General features: G+C 42.0%; 1 protein-coding gene across 1 annotated transcript in view; it reads right to left on the bottom strand.

Moving 5' to 3' along the window:
• Positions 1–1,024: 1,024 nt before the first annotated feature.
• grb2b (growth factor receptor-bound protein 2b) overlaps positions 1,025–13,587 on the bottom strand; it is a 45,063-nt gene continuing 32,500 nt past the window's right edge. Inside the window, exons 4-6 of the mRNA XM_072442452.1 lie at positions 7,718–7,840; positions 3,571–3,745; positions 1,025–2,111 (exon numbers count right to left, since the gene is read on the bottom strand). Of these exons, the coding sequence (XP_072298553.1) occupies positions 1,926–2,111; positions 3,571–3,745; positions 7,718–7,840 (484 nt within the window). The 3' untranslated portion in view covers positions 1,025–1,925. The remainder of the gene's footprint in view (positions 2,112–3,570; positions 3,746–7,717; positions 7,841–13,587) is intronic.

Consider the following 13,587-nt stretch of genomic DNA (forward strand, 5'->3'; position numbering starts at 1 on the left):
GATTATGACAATAAACTGTAAATTAACATGCATTTGTATTTAAAAAGCCAATATGCAGGATAAACATGACTGGGGACAAACAACAGCCTTGTGGGTTTCCTTTTGGTATCAAATACATTCGAAACAATAGGACACTTGACTACTCTGCAAGTGCACCATTAAATGTATATCTTCTTTAACCACCTAAATAAATACTACCGTTAATCATGGTATTAGAGAGAAATGCCACACGAGTTCATTAAAATAATCTTTGCAATAGCTGCTAACCAATAAAATCTCAACTTGAAATCAACACAAGTCAGAAAGTGGTCGTCCACACTAGTCGCTTTTCACTGAAGAGAGATTTATGTAGAATAATATACAACATTACAGTACATTCTAATGAGTTTCCATGGGTACGGGTACAATATTTTTTGTCAGCCACCAATTGAGATCGTGAATACAATCATTGCGTTCATGTCAAGTTTTGTTTTCCATAATAATAAAAGGGAAAAAACCCCTAAACGTACTAGTGTGGACACATTTTACCACTAGCCCAGTCCAAAGTCATTGCCAAACCAACCCCAGAAGTGAAAATGTATTTAAAAAGTGCTTGACCACACGCCACACAATACACAAAACAACCCAGAACAGAACATTTGTACATTGTTGAAGCGGATCTCTCGAAAGACAATCTCGTTTTCCGACTTGTCCGTGTGTGCCGCGGGCGACGCAAGCGTGGGGGGTGTGGCTTTGAACGACCCCTCGCCAAACCTCAGATTCCGTATGGACCTGTGCATTTTTCCTCGCACGGGGGTTTTCAGCATGTCATTTGAAGTCAGTTCTCCGGCCGCGCGTCTCGTGTAAAGACGCCGGTCAGCTACATTCACTGCCCGAGTACAAACGGCTGAATAAATACATGGTTTTTTGGGAGAAGAGGCGGCGGTGGGACGTGGGGCGTGGCGGTGGGACGTGGCTCGGTGCCCGCTGGGTGCTGGCTCTTCTTGTCTTCCTGGGTTTGAACGTGTCCTTTTTTTTCTCCCAGTTTCCCTCAAAAATGAAAGTTTGTTGTGACTCCTTGAAATATCATGCGCTAGAAACGAGAGGTATGGTGGCCCTGAAAGGACAAGTCACAAGTTGGCAGTTTGCAATTGTGTTTTGCTTTCACAGTACGAATTGAGAACCTTTCGATTTTCGCCTAAATTTGACAACTCCTTGACTCCTGTGGCTGTGACTTGTCCATCTGGGCCACCGTAGAGAGGCCTTGGATAAATTCTAAAGATTACAAAGAAAAAACTAAACAAAAAAAACAGGAGAGTTCAGCACGTGGCTACGAGGTCTTCTAAAAAGATTGAACATAATTTACAAATGAAAGGGAAAAAAAAAAATACAATTTGCGATGAGAGGTAAAACAGACAAACACATACAAATATATAATATATATTTTAAAAAAATGGATTCTCTCTATAGTTGATTTATTGTACAATGCTCATGTGCCAATCATCTCAGACATGGAAACTTGCGGTAAATGGCATCAGTTTTTTTTCCTCTACATTTTTTAAAAACCATTTCTTCTTTTTTGACATTTTTGGGATTTTTGTATGTTAAAACTGGTAGGCGTTTTTGTTTTGTTTTAGGTGATTAAAACATGCAGCAAAAGGAACAGAAAAGGGGCAGAGGAAAGGCAGAATGTTTGCGAAGTGGAGGGTTGCGGTTCCTCCCTCAGAGTCCTCGCCGGGTCAGGTTTTTCTGGGGGGGCGAGGGGCGAGGGGAGCATTCTCAGCAAAAAGTTCATTTTCTCAGCTGCCACCCTCGTTCCTCCCTGGTCCTCCTGCTCGGGGTGTGACGGCGTCAGGGGGCCGGAGGAGGCGGCGGTGGTGGAGATGCTGAAAGATCAAGGATGGTTGCAGAAGATCAGATGTTGGTGGCGGCGGCGCTCTTTGCCGTTACATGTTCCGGATGATGGGCGTGACGTAGTTGCGGGGGAACATGCCCGTCTGGCCGTGGCAGCCTCCCTTCCACCAGTTGGGGTCCGAGTTGTCCAGGACCTGGATGAAGTCGCCCCGTCGGAAGCCCAGCTCGCCCTCTTCCTGTGGGTCGAAGTCGAACAGAGCCTGGACGTAGGTTGGGTGCTGGGGGAACATCACAACACACGGTCAGCTCACAGAAAGACCCAAAGTGCAGTCGGAACAGGAAATTCACATGCAAATTTTTCCCCACATTCTTTCAAATCTGTTTCCAAATTGTTTTCTCCAAATTTTTTACCAAATCCCCCCTCCCACATTCTTTGTAATTCTCCCCCCAAATGGTTTTCACATTTTTTTTCCCAAATTGTTTGAAAAAAGAAATAATTCAAATTGTTTTCACATTTCTTATTTCCCCCCCAAATTGTTTAAAAATAAATAAATATCCAAATTGTTTTCACATTTAAAAAAAAACAACAACATAAAAAATATTTCAATTTTTTTTCACTTTAATAGACAAAAAGTGTTAAACAAATTGATTAAAAATAGTGAGTGCCATATTTATTATTTTACTTTAGTTTATTTAAATGAAAGGAAAATGAAAGCCGCTGTAAGTTGAAAAAAAAACCCATATATATTATTGGGTTTATTGAAAGGTATAAACTATCCCTAATAATTAAAGGTGCACTATGTATTTTCTCTCGTGGCCTGCAACCTGTGTATCGCCATGACGATGTTATGATTTGCTTAGAATGTTTCGCAGTATGGCATTACATGCAACTCGACGACACCAGAGCGAGTTACAGGTCGGATCTGTGGAGAGGCGATCCTGCTCATTTGGTAGAGCGATAAATGTAATGAAATAGATACTCGATAAGTGTGTAATGCATCTGAGCAAGTGCGAGTGTCCGAGTGCTTCACAGGGAGTCCAGAGGTCAGAGGTCACGCACACGCACGGATAACACAGATCAAGTTGCAGGAATACTAATTACCAAGGGATATAATTATTCATGTTTGACTTCCCCGCCGTGCTATCACAAACGTTACATCAGGCATGTCTAAACTATGGCCCGAGGGCCAAATGCGGCCCGCAGACCAATTTTTGTTGGTCCTCCGGCTTCCTGCTAAGTTGGTCAAAACGTAAGAGTGAAAAGTAATGATTTTGTTTCTTATTAAAGGTGTGGAGGCTCATTGAAACTATGTAAAATGCAATATTTTAAATGATTCACTTTGTCATTTGACAAAGTCGACATTTCTGGGTTGTTTATGGCCCTCTGCTCCCTACAAGCTTCAAAAAGCGGCCCTCTGTGAAAAAAGTTTGGACACCCCTGCTTTGATATAGTATTTTATAAAGTACACGTTTAAACCAACACTATGAAGACTTGTACAGACTAGAATTGAAGAAATGTATGAAATAAAATGATGCAGGAATAAGTAAATATACAGTAACAATATAAACAAGACAGTTAGTTAGTCTAGTTTTCTTTATTAGTTAGAGCATTTTAGTTTGCTTAATAACATGTTAGCTTTTTGTGTGAATGCATTTCAGTTAGAAATGACGTGTTATTATGTATGAGCGGTGCAGCGGTGCTACGGTGCAGCGCTGAGCGGGCCGCGGCGTCTGTACCTGGTGCATTTGCTGCTGCTCGATGTCCCTCAGGAAGATCTGCTGGTTGCGGGACACGGAGGTGGTCCGGTGATAGTCCACCAGCTCGTTCAGAGAGTTGAACTTCACCACCCACAGGAAGTATTTGCCGGCGCCGTCACGAAGGACTTTGAAATGCTGAACGTCGTTTCCAAACCTGCGGCACACGCACGGTTCAGGTTTTTAATCATGTGTAATGTGAAGAAGGTTATTATGGCACGTGACATTCTGATCCAAGTGTGAAGAGAGTGTGGAACTGAGAGGAATAACCTGTGAAAAAAGGCTATAAAACTGTGACTTTAGACTGACACAAAATAAATAGAAATGGATACAATGAAAGAATTGGTAAAGCAAAACTAATATACAAAAAACATCTAAATAAAAAGGTAAATTTACACATTACAGTTGCTTAAGAGAAGAAGTGCTGATTTAGATTAAAATCCATTAAAATTGTAACCGTCCATCAATAATTGACCTTTATCTGACATTTATCTATAACAAAAGAAAATAATGCAGAGACTGCAAAACTGAACAAACCAATGGGGGAAATGGACATTATTTATGCAAAAGAAACATCCAAATGTGACTTTTACTTTAGTTTTTCTTGCTATGGTTGGACTGATAAATATGACAAAAATATATATTATATTTCTCAAAGTGTGTATGTAAATGACGGACACTTTTATTGTTACATTTGCAAAGTTAAAAAAAAAAAAAAAGATGCCGATCGATTTCAACGTTGAGGCATAACTGCATGGAAAAAAGGCAGAGTGATAAGTGGATTTACACGACTGGAGGTTATTAGAGGCTCACGAGACCCAGAGGACCAAAGACACCATGAAAGCACTTAGACCAATCAGAGCGCACACTAAAGCTGCTGTGAGCCGGGTGTGTGCGTTCTCTCTCTGTGTGTGTGTGTGTGTGTGTGTGTTCAGTGTGTGTGTGTGTGTGTGTGTGTGTGTGTGTTCAGTGTGTGTGTGTGTGTGTCCGTCTGTGTCAGGACAGTAGAGACACACAAAAGAGAAGTGCACACGTTTAGGCTGCAGAGGAACACACAGGCCCGTTTAGGCTGCCCCAAATAAATTGTCTGTTTGCTGTAACCCGACCCAACATTTTTCAAGTGGGTCGGTCGGTAGGTAAATTCTTATTTTTTTTAAGTTGAAGGCAAATAAAAAGATCCAAATCGTCGCTATTTTTTTACTCTGAGTGACCACCAGGGGTCAGGCTTCAACAGTCAATGACGGAAAACATCTCGATCAACCCGATCGGGAGACTAAATCGCCGTTATCCTTTATTTTGGTAGCGAAGGCGAGCGGGGGAACATGCGGGGGACACGGGCGTCGCCATGTTTGTTGTGATGACGCTGCTGGGCATGTTTCCCTCCCAGAATGCAAAGCGCAGGTCAAATTTAACATGAAGCCACACCATGACATAGAACGACATGAGCGGTGGCCAGGCCAGTGGCGCTGACAGAGCCAAACCAACTAATAAAAGGCAACACAGGTTCCCTCCTGCTAAGTCTGTGTTATACAGAAGAATATGGAAGTCCGAAAATGTATCGCGCAATGCGGTATTTGTCCCTTGGGATGAAAGATAAATTTACCAGCGCTACAAAATTATTCTACATGACGCTTTAGGAAAGAACAGTCGGTGAGTCAGCGAAATATTAGAAAAATAAAAGAAATGTGGGGTAATTTTGACAAAATGCAGATTTTTTTTCCAGTCGGCTAGTTTTATACGGGTCGGTCAGGTTACGGCAAACAGACATATTATTTTGCTCAGCCTTATGTCAGTGTCGCCATAGTGATGGGGAAAATGAAGTCCACTAGATCTACCCAGGACATTGTAAACATTATAAAACTCTAATGTGAAAGTACTCGGGCTGCACACTGTGAAAGTACTCGGGCTGCACACTGTGAAAGTACTCGGGCTGCACACTGTGAAAGTACTCGGGCTGCACACTGTGAAAGTACTCGGGCTGCACACTGTGAAAGTACTCGGGCTGCACACTGTGAAAGTACTCGGGCTGCACACTGTGAAAGTACTCGGGCTGCACACTGTGAAAGTACTCGGGCTGCACACTGTGAAAGTACTCGGGCTGCACACTGTGAAAGTACTCGGGCTGCACACTGTGAAAGTACTCGGGCTGCACACTGTGAAAGTACTCGGGCTGCACACTGTGAAAGTACTCGGGCTGCACACTGTGAAAGTACTCGGGCTGCACAATGTGAAAGTACTCGGGCTGCACAATGTGAAAGTACTCGGGCTGCACAATGTGAAAGTACTCGGGCTGCACAATGTGAAAGTACTCGGGCTGCACAATGTGAAAGTACTCGGGCTGCACAATGTGAAAGTACTCGGGCTGCACAATGTGAAAGTACTCGGGCTGCACAATGTGAAAGTACTCGGGCTGCACAATGTGAAAGTACTCGGGCTGCACACTGTGAAAGTACTCGGGCTGCACAATGTGAAAGTACTCGGGCTGCACACTGTGAAAGTACTCGGGCTGCACACTGTGAAAGTACTCGGGCTGCACACTGTGAAAGTACTCGGGCTGCACACTGTGAAAGTACTCGGGCTGCACAATGTGAAAGTACTCGGGCTGCACAATGTGAAAGTACTCGGGCTGCACAATATGAAAGTACTCGGGCTGCACAATGTGAAAGTACTCGGGCTGCACACTGTGAAAGTACTCGGGCTGCACAATGTGAAAGTACTCGGGCTGCACAATGTACAGCTGGAGATCAGGATATTTGAGGCTGATCATCTGACCTGTTACAGATCAACCTCTCAACTTAATTTACCCGTTATTTGTTTCTCTCTGGTCCTGTCTGGTTTTGTGTCTGTTGATTTATGTTCTTTAAAAACATATACAGTATGTATAAAAAAAATAAACAAATATACATCATTTATTTGAAAGAAGGCTTTAGATAATATGAAGTTGGACCAAATCTAGTTTACAGGCTCAACATGGCTCTCTTGTGCCTGTGGCACAGCGTGTAGCCTGCAGCCTGCAGCCTGCAGCCTGCAGCCTGCAACCTGGAGCCTGGAGCCTGCAGCCTGGAGCCTGCAGCCTGGAGCCTGGAGCCTGCAGCCTGGAGCCTGGAGCCTGGAGCCTGGAGCCTGCAGCCTTTCGTCCTGAGCAGGTTGGACAGTTTGAAGTGCTTTGCATATTCACTTTGCATACGCAGCCATTAACTCGGCTTCAAACAGCACATTTTCTCAGTAAAATTAGAGTTACAGCACACATTAAATGATGACTTTTGAAAGTCACCAGAGTAAATCACCAGCGTGTGCATGTAAATGACTGAAGTCAATGACTGATAGTGTGTTCTCTGGATGCAATGGGAAAGCAATTGGCTCCGTCTGAGCATCACTTCATGCCCCTGATACACCGCACTGAACCTCATGTACTGCATAATATTGTCCTGTATCATCATGTCATACTTTAAGAAATCAGCAGATGGCAGCAGTGAGACATCATTTTTAAAGACTTAAAGCAGGAGTGGAGAAGATGAGCTGCTGTCCTGCTTACAGACCCGTGTTAGTGAAAGTACTGCAGTATACATCCTGCTTACAGACCCGTGTTAGTGAAAGTACTGCTGTATACGTCCTGCTTACAGACCCGTGTTAGTGAAAGTACTGCAGTATACATCCTGCTTACAGACCCGTGTTAGTGAAAGTACTGCTGTATACGTCCTGCTTACAGACCCGTGTTAGTGAAAGTACTGTAGTATACGTCCTGCTTACAGACCCGTGTTAGTGAAAGTACTGTAGTATACATCCTGCTTACAGACCCGTGTTAGTGAAAGTACTGCAGTATACGTCCTGCTTACAGACCCGTGTTAGTGAAAGTACTGCAGTATACGGTGTAGGTCCTGCTTGCAGACCCGTGTTAGTGAAAGTACTGCAGTATACGGTGTAGGTCCTGCTTGCAGACCCGTGTTAGTGAAAGTACTGCAGTATACGGTGTAGGTCCTGCTTGCAGACCCGTGTTAGTGAAAGTACTGCAGTATACGGTGTAGGTCCTGCTTGCAGACCCGTGTTAGTGAAAGTACTGCAGTATACGGTGTACGTCCTGCTTGCAGACCCGTGTTAGTGAAAGTACTGCAGTATACGGTGTACGTACTTGACAGAGAGGGAGAAGTCCCCCGGTGCGCTCTCGCTCTCTCGGATCAGGAAGGCTCCGTCGTGCCTCTGTTTGTTCAGCATCTCTTCTGCTTTGGCCCGGGGAATCTTTCCAAAGAACCACCTGTGACACACACAACACACACACAACACACATTTAAATGGCTGCTGTGAGTAAGGTTTAACATGTGAATGTAGTTTTATACCTTTACACAGGGACCCAACAGTGCAATGCAGACATGTAAAAGTAGAATATGACATATATATCGCTGTGAATATGGAGCATAAATAAATCAAACGTGCAGTAGAGCTGGAATCAGATATTATGTTGTACGCTTTAAAATAAGGATAATAAAGTGATATTGCTGCACTTTTGTGATTCATTTTACAGGGATTTCACATTTGTATAATCATTAAAGAGCCTATGACATTTTGGACAACAAATGTTTACTAAAAGTTAATATCAAAATGAAAAATGTTGCTAAAATTATTACACCAGTTTGGCTTTTTTTTAAATAATCTTACTTCCTGGTAGCAAATGGTGTCAAAATAGGAGGAAATTCCATAAATGTTGCCTAGCAGAAATGATTATATATAAAAAAATAAATAAAATTGGAAAACACCTTTATTTTGTTGAATTAGAGTTAAAGTTAAATGTTTTTTGCTTGAAAATAGTGCTCAACATTTAGATGGAATTCTGAGCCAATCAATACGTTTAAGAACTCCCAATTTTATTTCCCAATCTTTCAAAGAACCAAAGAACTTTCCCAATCTAATTTACAGCAGCAAAAGAAGTCAAAATTTGAACAGAAAAACCTGTCATACACACTTTAAACCTCATAGTTATAGTAAAAATGTATATAGAAATCGAGACGGTAATTTTGGTTAATATTGCCCAACTTTAATGTCCCATTTATACAAAGGATTAAAAACAAAACAAAGCTGCCGTCTGATCTTGCAAATTAGATTGAGATATTTCTGCACTTTTAGACTCGTGCTCATTTGGTGCAACATCTGAACCTCAACCACAACATTTACAGACACCATTTGGCCCATTTGTGGATGCATTTCAATATACTTTTTTATTCATCACTGCATTTATTTATTTATTTAGCTGAACAGTCAAACCCCAATCTGCCCAACCAACCCACACTGGAACATGTGATTGTAGCAGGTGTATCATAATGTAATATAATCAGATGAGTAGTGAAAGTGGTGCAGAGTGCAGGGTGCAGAGTGGGCTGTGTGCACGAGGAGGACGAGGGCGGTGTTGGAGCAGGTGCAGTACTGAGGTCGCACTACGTACTCAGCGCAGTAGTGAGAGTTCCAGGTGGGTGATAAATCTGACTTAGAATATCCAGACTATCATCTAGAAGAGAAACAAATAAAAAGTATAATGTATTTTCTTTCTGTTTCTGTTTCGACTGGAACCTCGGACACATTTTAGGTCCTGGTGTGGACGTGTTCAGGTCCTGTTCTTGTCTCAGTTTAGTTTTAGTCCTGCTTTAGTCCCAAAGTGCAAGTGTGAACACGCCCTTAGCAGACCAGATGAAAGACTGTGATATTAATACTTTTGATCACTACAGGCGCAGTAAGTCATTCAGCATTTCATTACCCTGGAAGCGAGACCATTTCCCAGCATAATGAGTACTCGATTGACATGTTAAAAAGTCTATGGCCACGTTTCGACAGGCCCGGGCCCGAGTGAAACAGAATGATACGTTTTAATGACGCGGCAGATCTCAGCAATTCACAAAAGGACGTTTGTAGTAGGTAATTCCGAGTTTGTGGCTCGGAATCGTGGCTAAATCTAGACTTCTTTCAGTTTCTCTTCAGTTTTTTTCTGCATTTACTCCTCTTCTCTGCACCTCCACACCACGTTTAACATCTCTTCATGTAACGCATTGGGTTCAAATACAGTATTTTCTATCTTTACGTGAGCATCGTGCGTCGATAAACAGGAAGTTGCTGATTAGGCATGCTAGCTTTTGTTTTGCCAAGTTTGTCGGCATGATAATAAAGTCAGCATCACGGTTTATCAAGAGATCCAGGCATTCTTTTCGATTCTTTTCCGTTTATATCTGCCTGCGTCCTCTTTTCTCTCATCTCGCCGTCCCAATCTGCTCCATAGCGAACCGGTCGAAATGTGGCTTATGGTGCTAACTCATGGCGCAGACGTTGAGAGCAGAGGGTCCGTTCTTTTAGCAGTGATGGCTAATCGGGTCGGCCGGCTCATTCCAGGCTTGTTTTGACAAAAAGCAGAAGAACGGGGGGATTACGCCCGTCTTTACCCATCTGAGGATACTTCGCTGTGGACAGGGAAGTGTTATTGTGAGATATTTTTTTAAAACCCCATGTTTCACTTCTCTTTCAGGCCCGTCTTCTCGTCTGATGGCACGCAATATGGCCGTCTATTTAAGAAAGACTGACGGAAGGACTGAGGATCAACAAGCAAAACGTTGAAATAGCTGGACAGGAAAGAAAAAGACTGAAGGCTTTTTGAAGTCTGAATTATTTAAAACTGCCTCTGGCCAAAAACACATCTACAGTTCTCAATAACGTAAACTTTAGTCCTCCGTGCACGTGTAACAGAAAGAAAATGAACAGAAAAATGATCAGAATATCTATAAATGTACTCGCACGCTGAAAATAGACGTGGAGTTTAGTCTTGAATTGACTAAATGCTCTTCCAGTCTGGTTTGCATCAGAAATGGCACGTGGTGTTACTTTCTTGGGTGTTGTCATTCCACACTGATGTTTGCATCTTATTCCATCCGCTGACTAAAAAGGTCACGCTGGGCCACGATTCCTAGTTCCTGCTCGTTATAGCTGACATTTTGTAGTAGCTGTGACTGTTTCGAGAGAGGTTTCCCTTAGTTTAAAACATGTGTGACGATCTAATCCTCCAGAGGCTTAATAACCCGGACAAGTCTGAGGCTTGGACAATATTCATTCTATTCTTTATTCCTTTTTAAATGATCTTTGAGACTTTCATTTGGCATTATGTGTTAAAACATAGCAGGGTTATAACATACCTGACGACATGTGTTTAGTGCAATTAATAAAAACTTTAAAGGACACATATCATTCATTTTGTTTTGCTTTTATTTGATCTTTGAACATGCTCTTGAGTACCTTTACTATGGGAAGTTTTAGAACATGAAATATTAAAAGGTTTTGAAAACTATAGATCATTTCTACCAGTAAGGCTTTCCCTCATCAGCATTGGTGTTAGCACGACGTCTACTGGCAGCAGAGGGAATTACAATGGAGAAATAACCACAATCTAGGGTTCCTCCGACATGGTAATGTGTAAACAGTCGTTATGAGCGGGATTTGAAGCAGAAAAGCTCAGAATGAGAATGGTGATAAGTTCAGGACTTAAAGAAAGCTCAGGAGACCTCTTGATCGCAACACCAGGTGAAAAACCAGGTGTTTTCGTGAGGCTCAGAGACAACCACTACAGGTATGTTTTTGATGAGGGAACAGTGTTATAACTTATAAAGTCTATATTGCATAATGTGTGTAACAAAGGACTTGGTCGGGTGTTTTATTGACAGAGTAAGCCAATCACATATCAGGCATTTCAAGTTTGGTTGACATAGCTTGTAGTTCTAAGTTGTTTTTGGAGTGCCGACCCCTCAGCAATTGTAAAACACTTTGATCCATTGCGAAGTCTTATGTGTTACTAGGTTACAACATAAGTGCATGTGAATACTGGTGATGCGCCAAAGGGTTTGTGAGAGCTAGGAAGTAGTAAGGGCCACGGGTAACTTAAATCAAAACTTATATACTTCTTTCTAACTTTCTTTCTTTCTTTGTTGATCAAATCCACTCTTTTCTTGTTAATTGCAGAAAGAATTGCAGCCCTCGACAATTTGCCGAATGTCTATACCCTCTCTCCCACTTTCAAGCAACAACTGTCCTGTCAAATGCTGAAAAACATGAGTTTAGTTCATGTGTCTCTAATGTCCTTGGACTAAATAACCTCACAGTGTGAGGACCTCCAGCTGACAGTTAAACATTGTGATGCCACGTTAGCCCGGCTGCCCCTTCATTCTCACCACAGCGGGAGCCTCCTTCGGCCCCGGCGCCTGACAGACTTTGGGAGGACTCTCAAAAGTTCAGCTCACTGGCAGTCGCGTTAAAAGCCCGTGTCAAAAGGGCTTAGCTGGAAAGGCTACACCACAAGACTCGCTTACTGTGTGCCTAAGTGTGCGTGGATTTACATGGCTCTTTACACTGCTCTAATTAAACTTTCATAATTTGGCCATCTGCTCCGACACGCACACGCCAGAAACGCAGCTAGGGAAAAAAAAAAAAAAAAGAGAAGAGAAGAGCGTGCCTTCTCCTTGTAAGTTACAGAACTGCGACGAGCCGCTGTACCGCTCCGGAGCAGACGAGGATTCTGACCTACATTTTCAAACCTCCACTTTGTCTATATTTATGGACAGCTATTGTCCCGGGGAGGATGGGCGAACGCATGCTGCAGTCCACGGCGGGTGTAGAGGCCAATGAGAGGGTTGGTATGGTCTGCTGCACAAAATAGGCATAAAAGGGAATAGACGTAATGCAGACGACGTCACGATATTCAGAATATTAGCAAAAATGCAGAGTAGTGACATTTTCTCCTGTAAGAACTCTAAACACAACTACAATGTGAAAGTGCTGCTACAGTCTGATAACAAATAAATGTTTCAAACTTTGCTAAATATTGAGGCAGTACCTGACATTAAAAATATATACTAAAAGCTGAAGTAAAACAGTAGAAAAGCAGATACACGTCGTCACACTGCAGCTACACTCACATTCATCACTGAGACGGACTTAGGGATCACACGCAGTTGAACTCATCATCTTTCTATCTAGAATTAAGATGTTTCTGAGTCCTTTTGTTGAGGAAATGACTTCTGGGCGAGTTGTCATGAATCTCAAACTGCAGTTAGCACACAGGCTAGCGAAGCTCTGAACAGTTGGAGCAACAAAACGGAGAAACTACTTTCAGTTTTATTATTTCATAAGTTGTGCTCCCCATAATTGAGGAGTATTTTTCGAATTAAAGAATGTAGATCATCAAACGTATGCATTCAAGCGTGAAGAACAACACCAATCAATAATACAGCTTTGGTATAAGTGCAGAGGTGGGTCATGCTCTTAACAAAATTGCTAAAATCAGTCTACTACTATTACTACTACTACTACTACTTTAATGTGATTGTTTTAATGTGGCTCCAAGTACGGCTGGGCGAGGTGGGGAAGTAACACCCACCCCAGTAAAAGCATGTGGTCTGGAGCAGAGTTCACTTTTTCCAACTTATTAATACACATTTCATCCTATTTTATGATTCCTTCTTGATTTGAAGGATTTTGTGAGGACCTTTTCCAATTCAAACGATATAGCAACAGTGCAATTCAAAATATAACAGCGAAAGACCTTTGCCATATCAAATTGGGTAGACATAATCATGACCTGAAACCCATGAACATTTGATCTATAAATGTTATTTGGCATACTTTCTTTCTTAGGGTTTGAATGATTTGACACAAAATTGTTCAGCTGCGAGAGAAGATGAAGTGGCCACTTGAGCTGCATTGAACCTAACAATACGGCAAAATATAAAGGACTTATAAAGCGATACACGCATTAATATGAAATCCTGAATCATGATACTTATTAAACAGCATCAACTCATTATAAATTGTCACCTTGTACACCGGTAGTTAATCTTTTGCAAACCAAGTTAAAGCTAGTTAATCATAAATTATTTTCTGATATTAAAAGGGAATTGTAACCATAAAATTCCAACACTCCAATAAAAAATCTGAATAAAAAAACTAAAAGGAAAACATAAGGTGAGGTTCCAGGCCAAG

The sequence above is a fragment of the Eucyclogobius newberryi genome, unplaced genomic scaffold, assembly GCF_026437365.1.
Source record: "Eucyclogobius newberryi isolate DKJ021-1_F unplaced genomic scaffold, fEucNew1.0.hap1 SCAF_13, whole genome shotgun sequence".
In the NCBI taxonomy this organism is placed as follows: domain Eukaryota; kingdom Metazoa; phylum Chordata; class Actinopteri; order Gobiiformes; family Gobiidae; genus Eucyclogobius; species Eucyclogobius newberryi.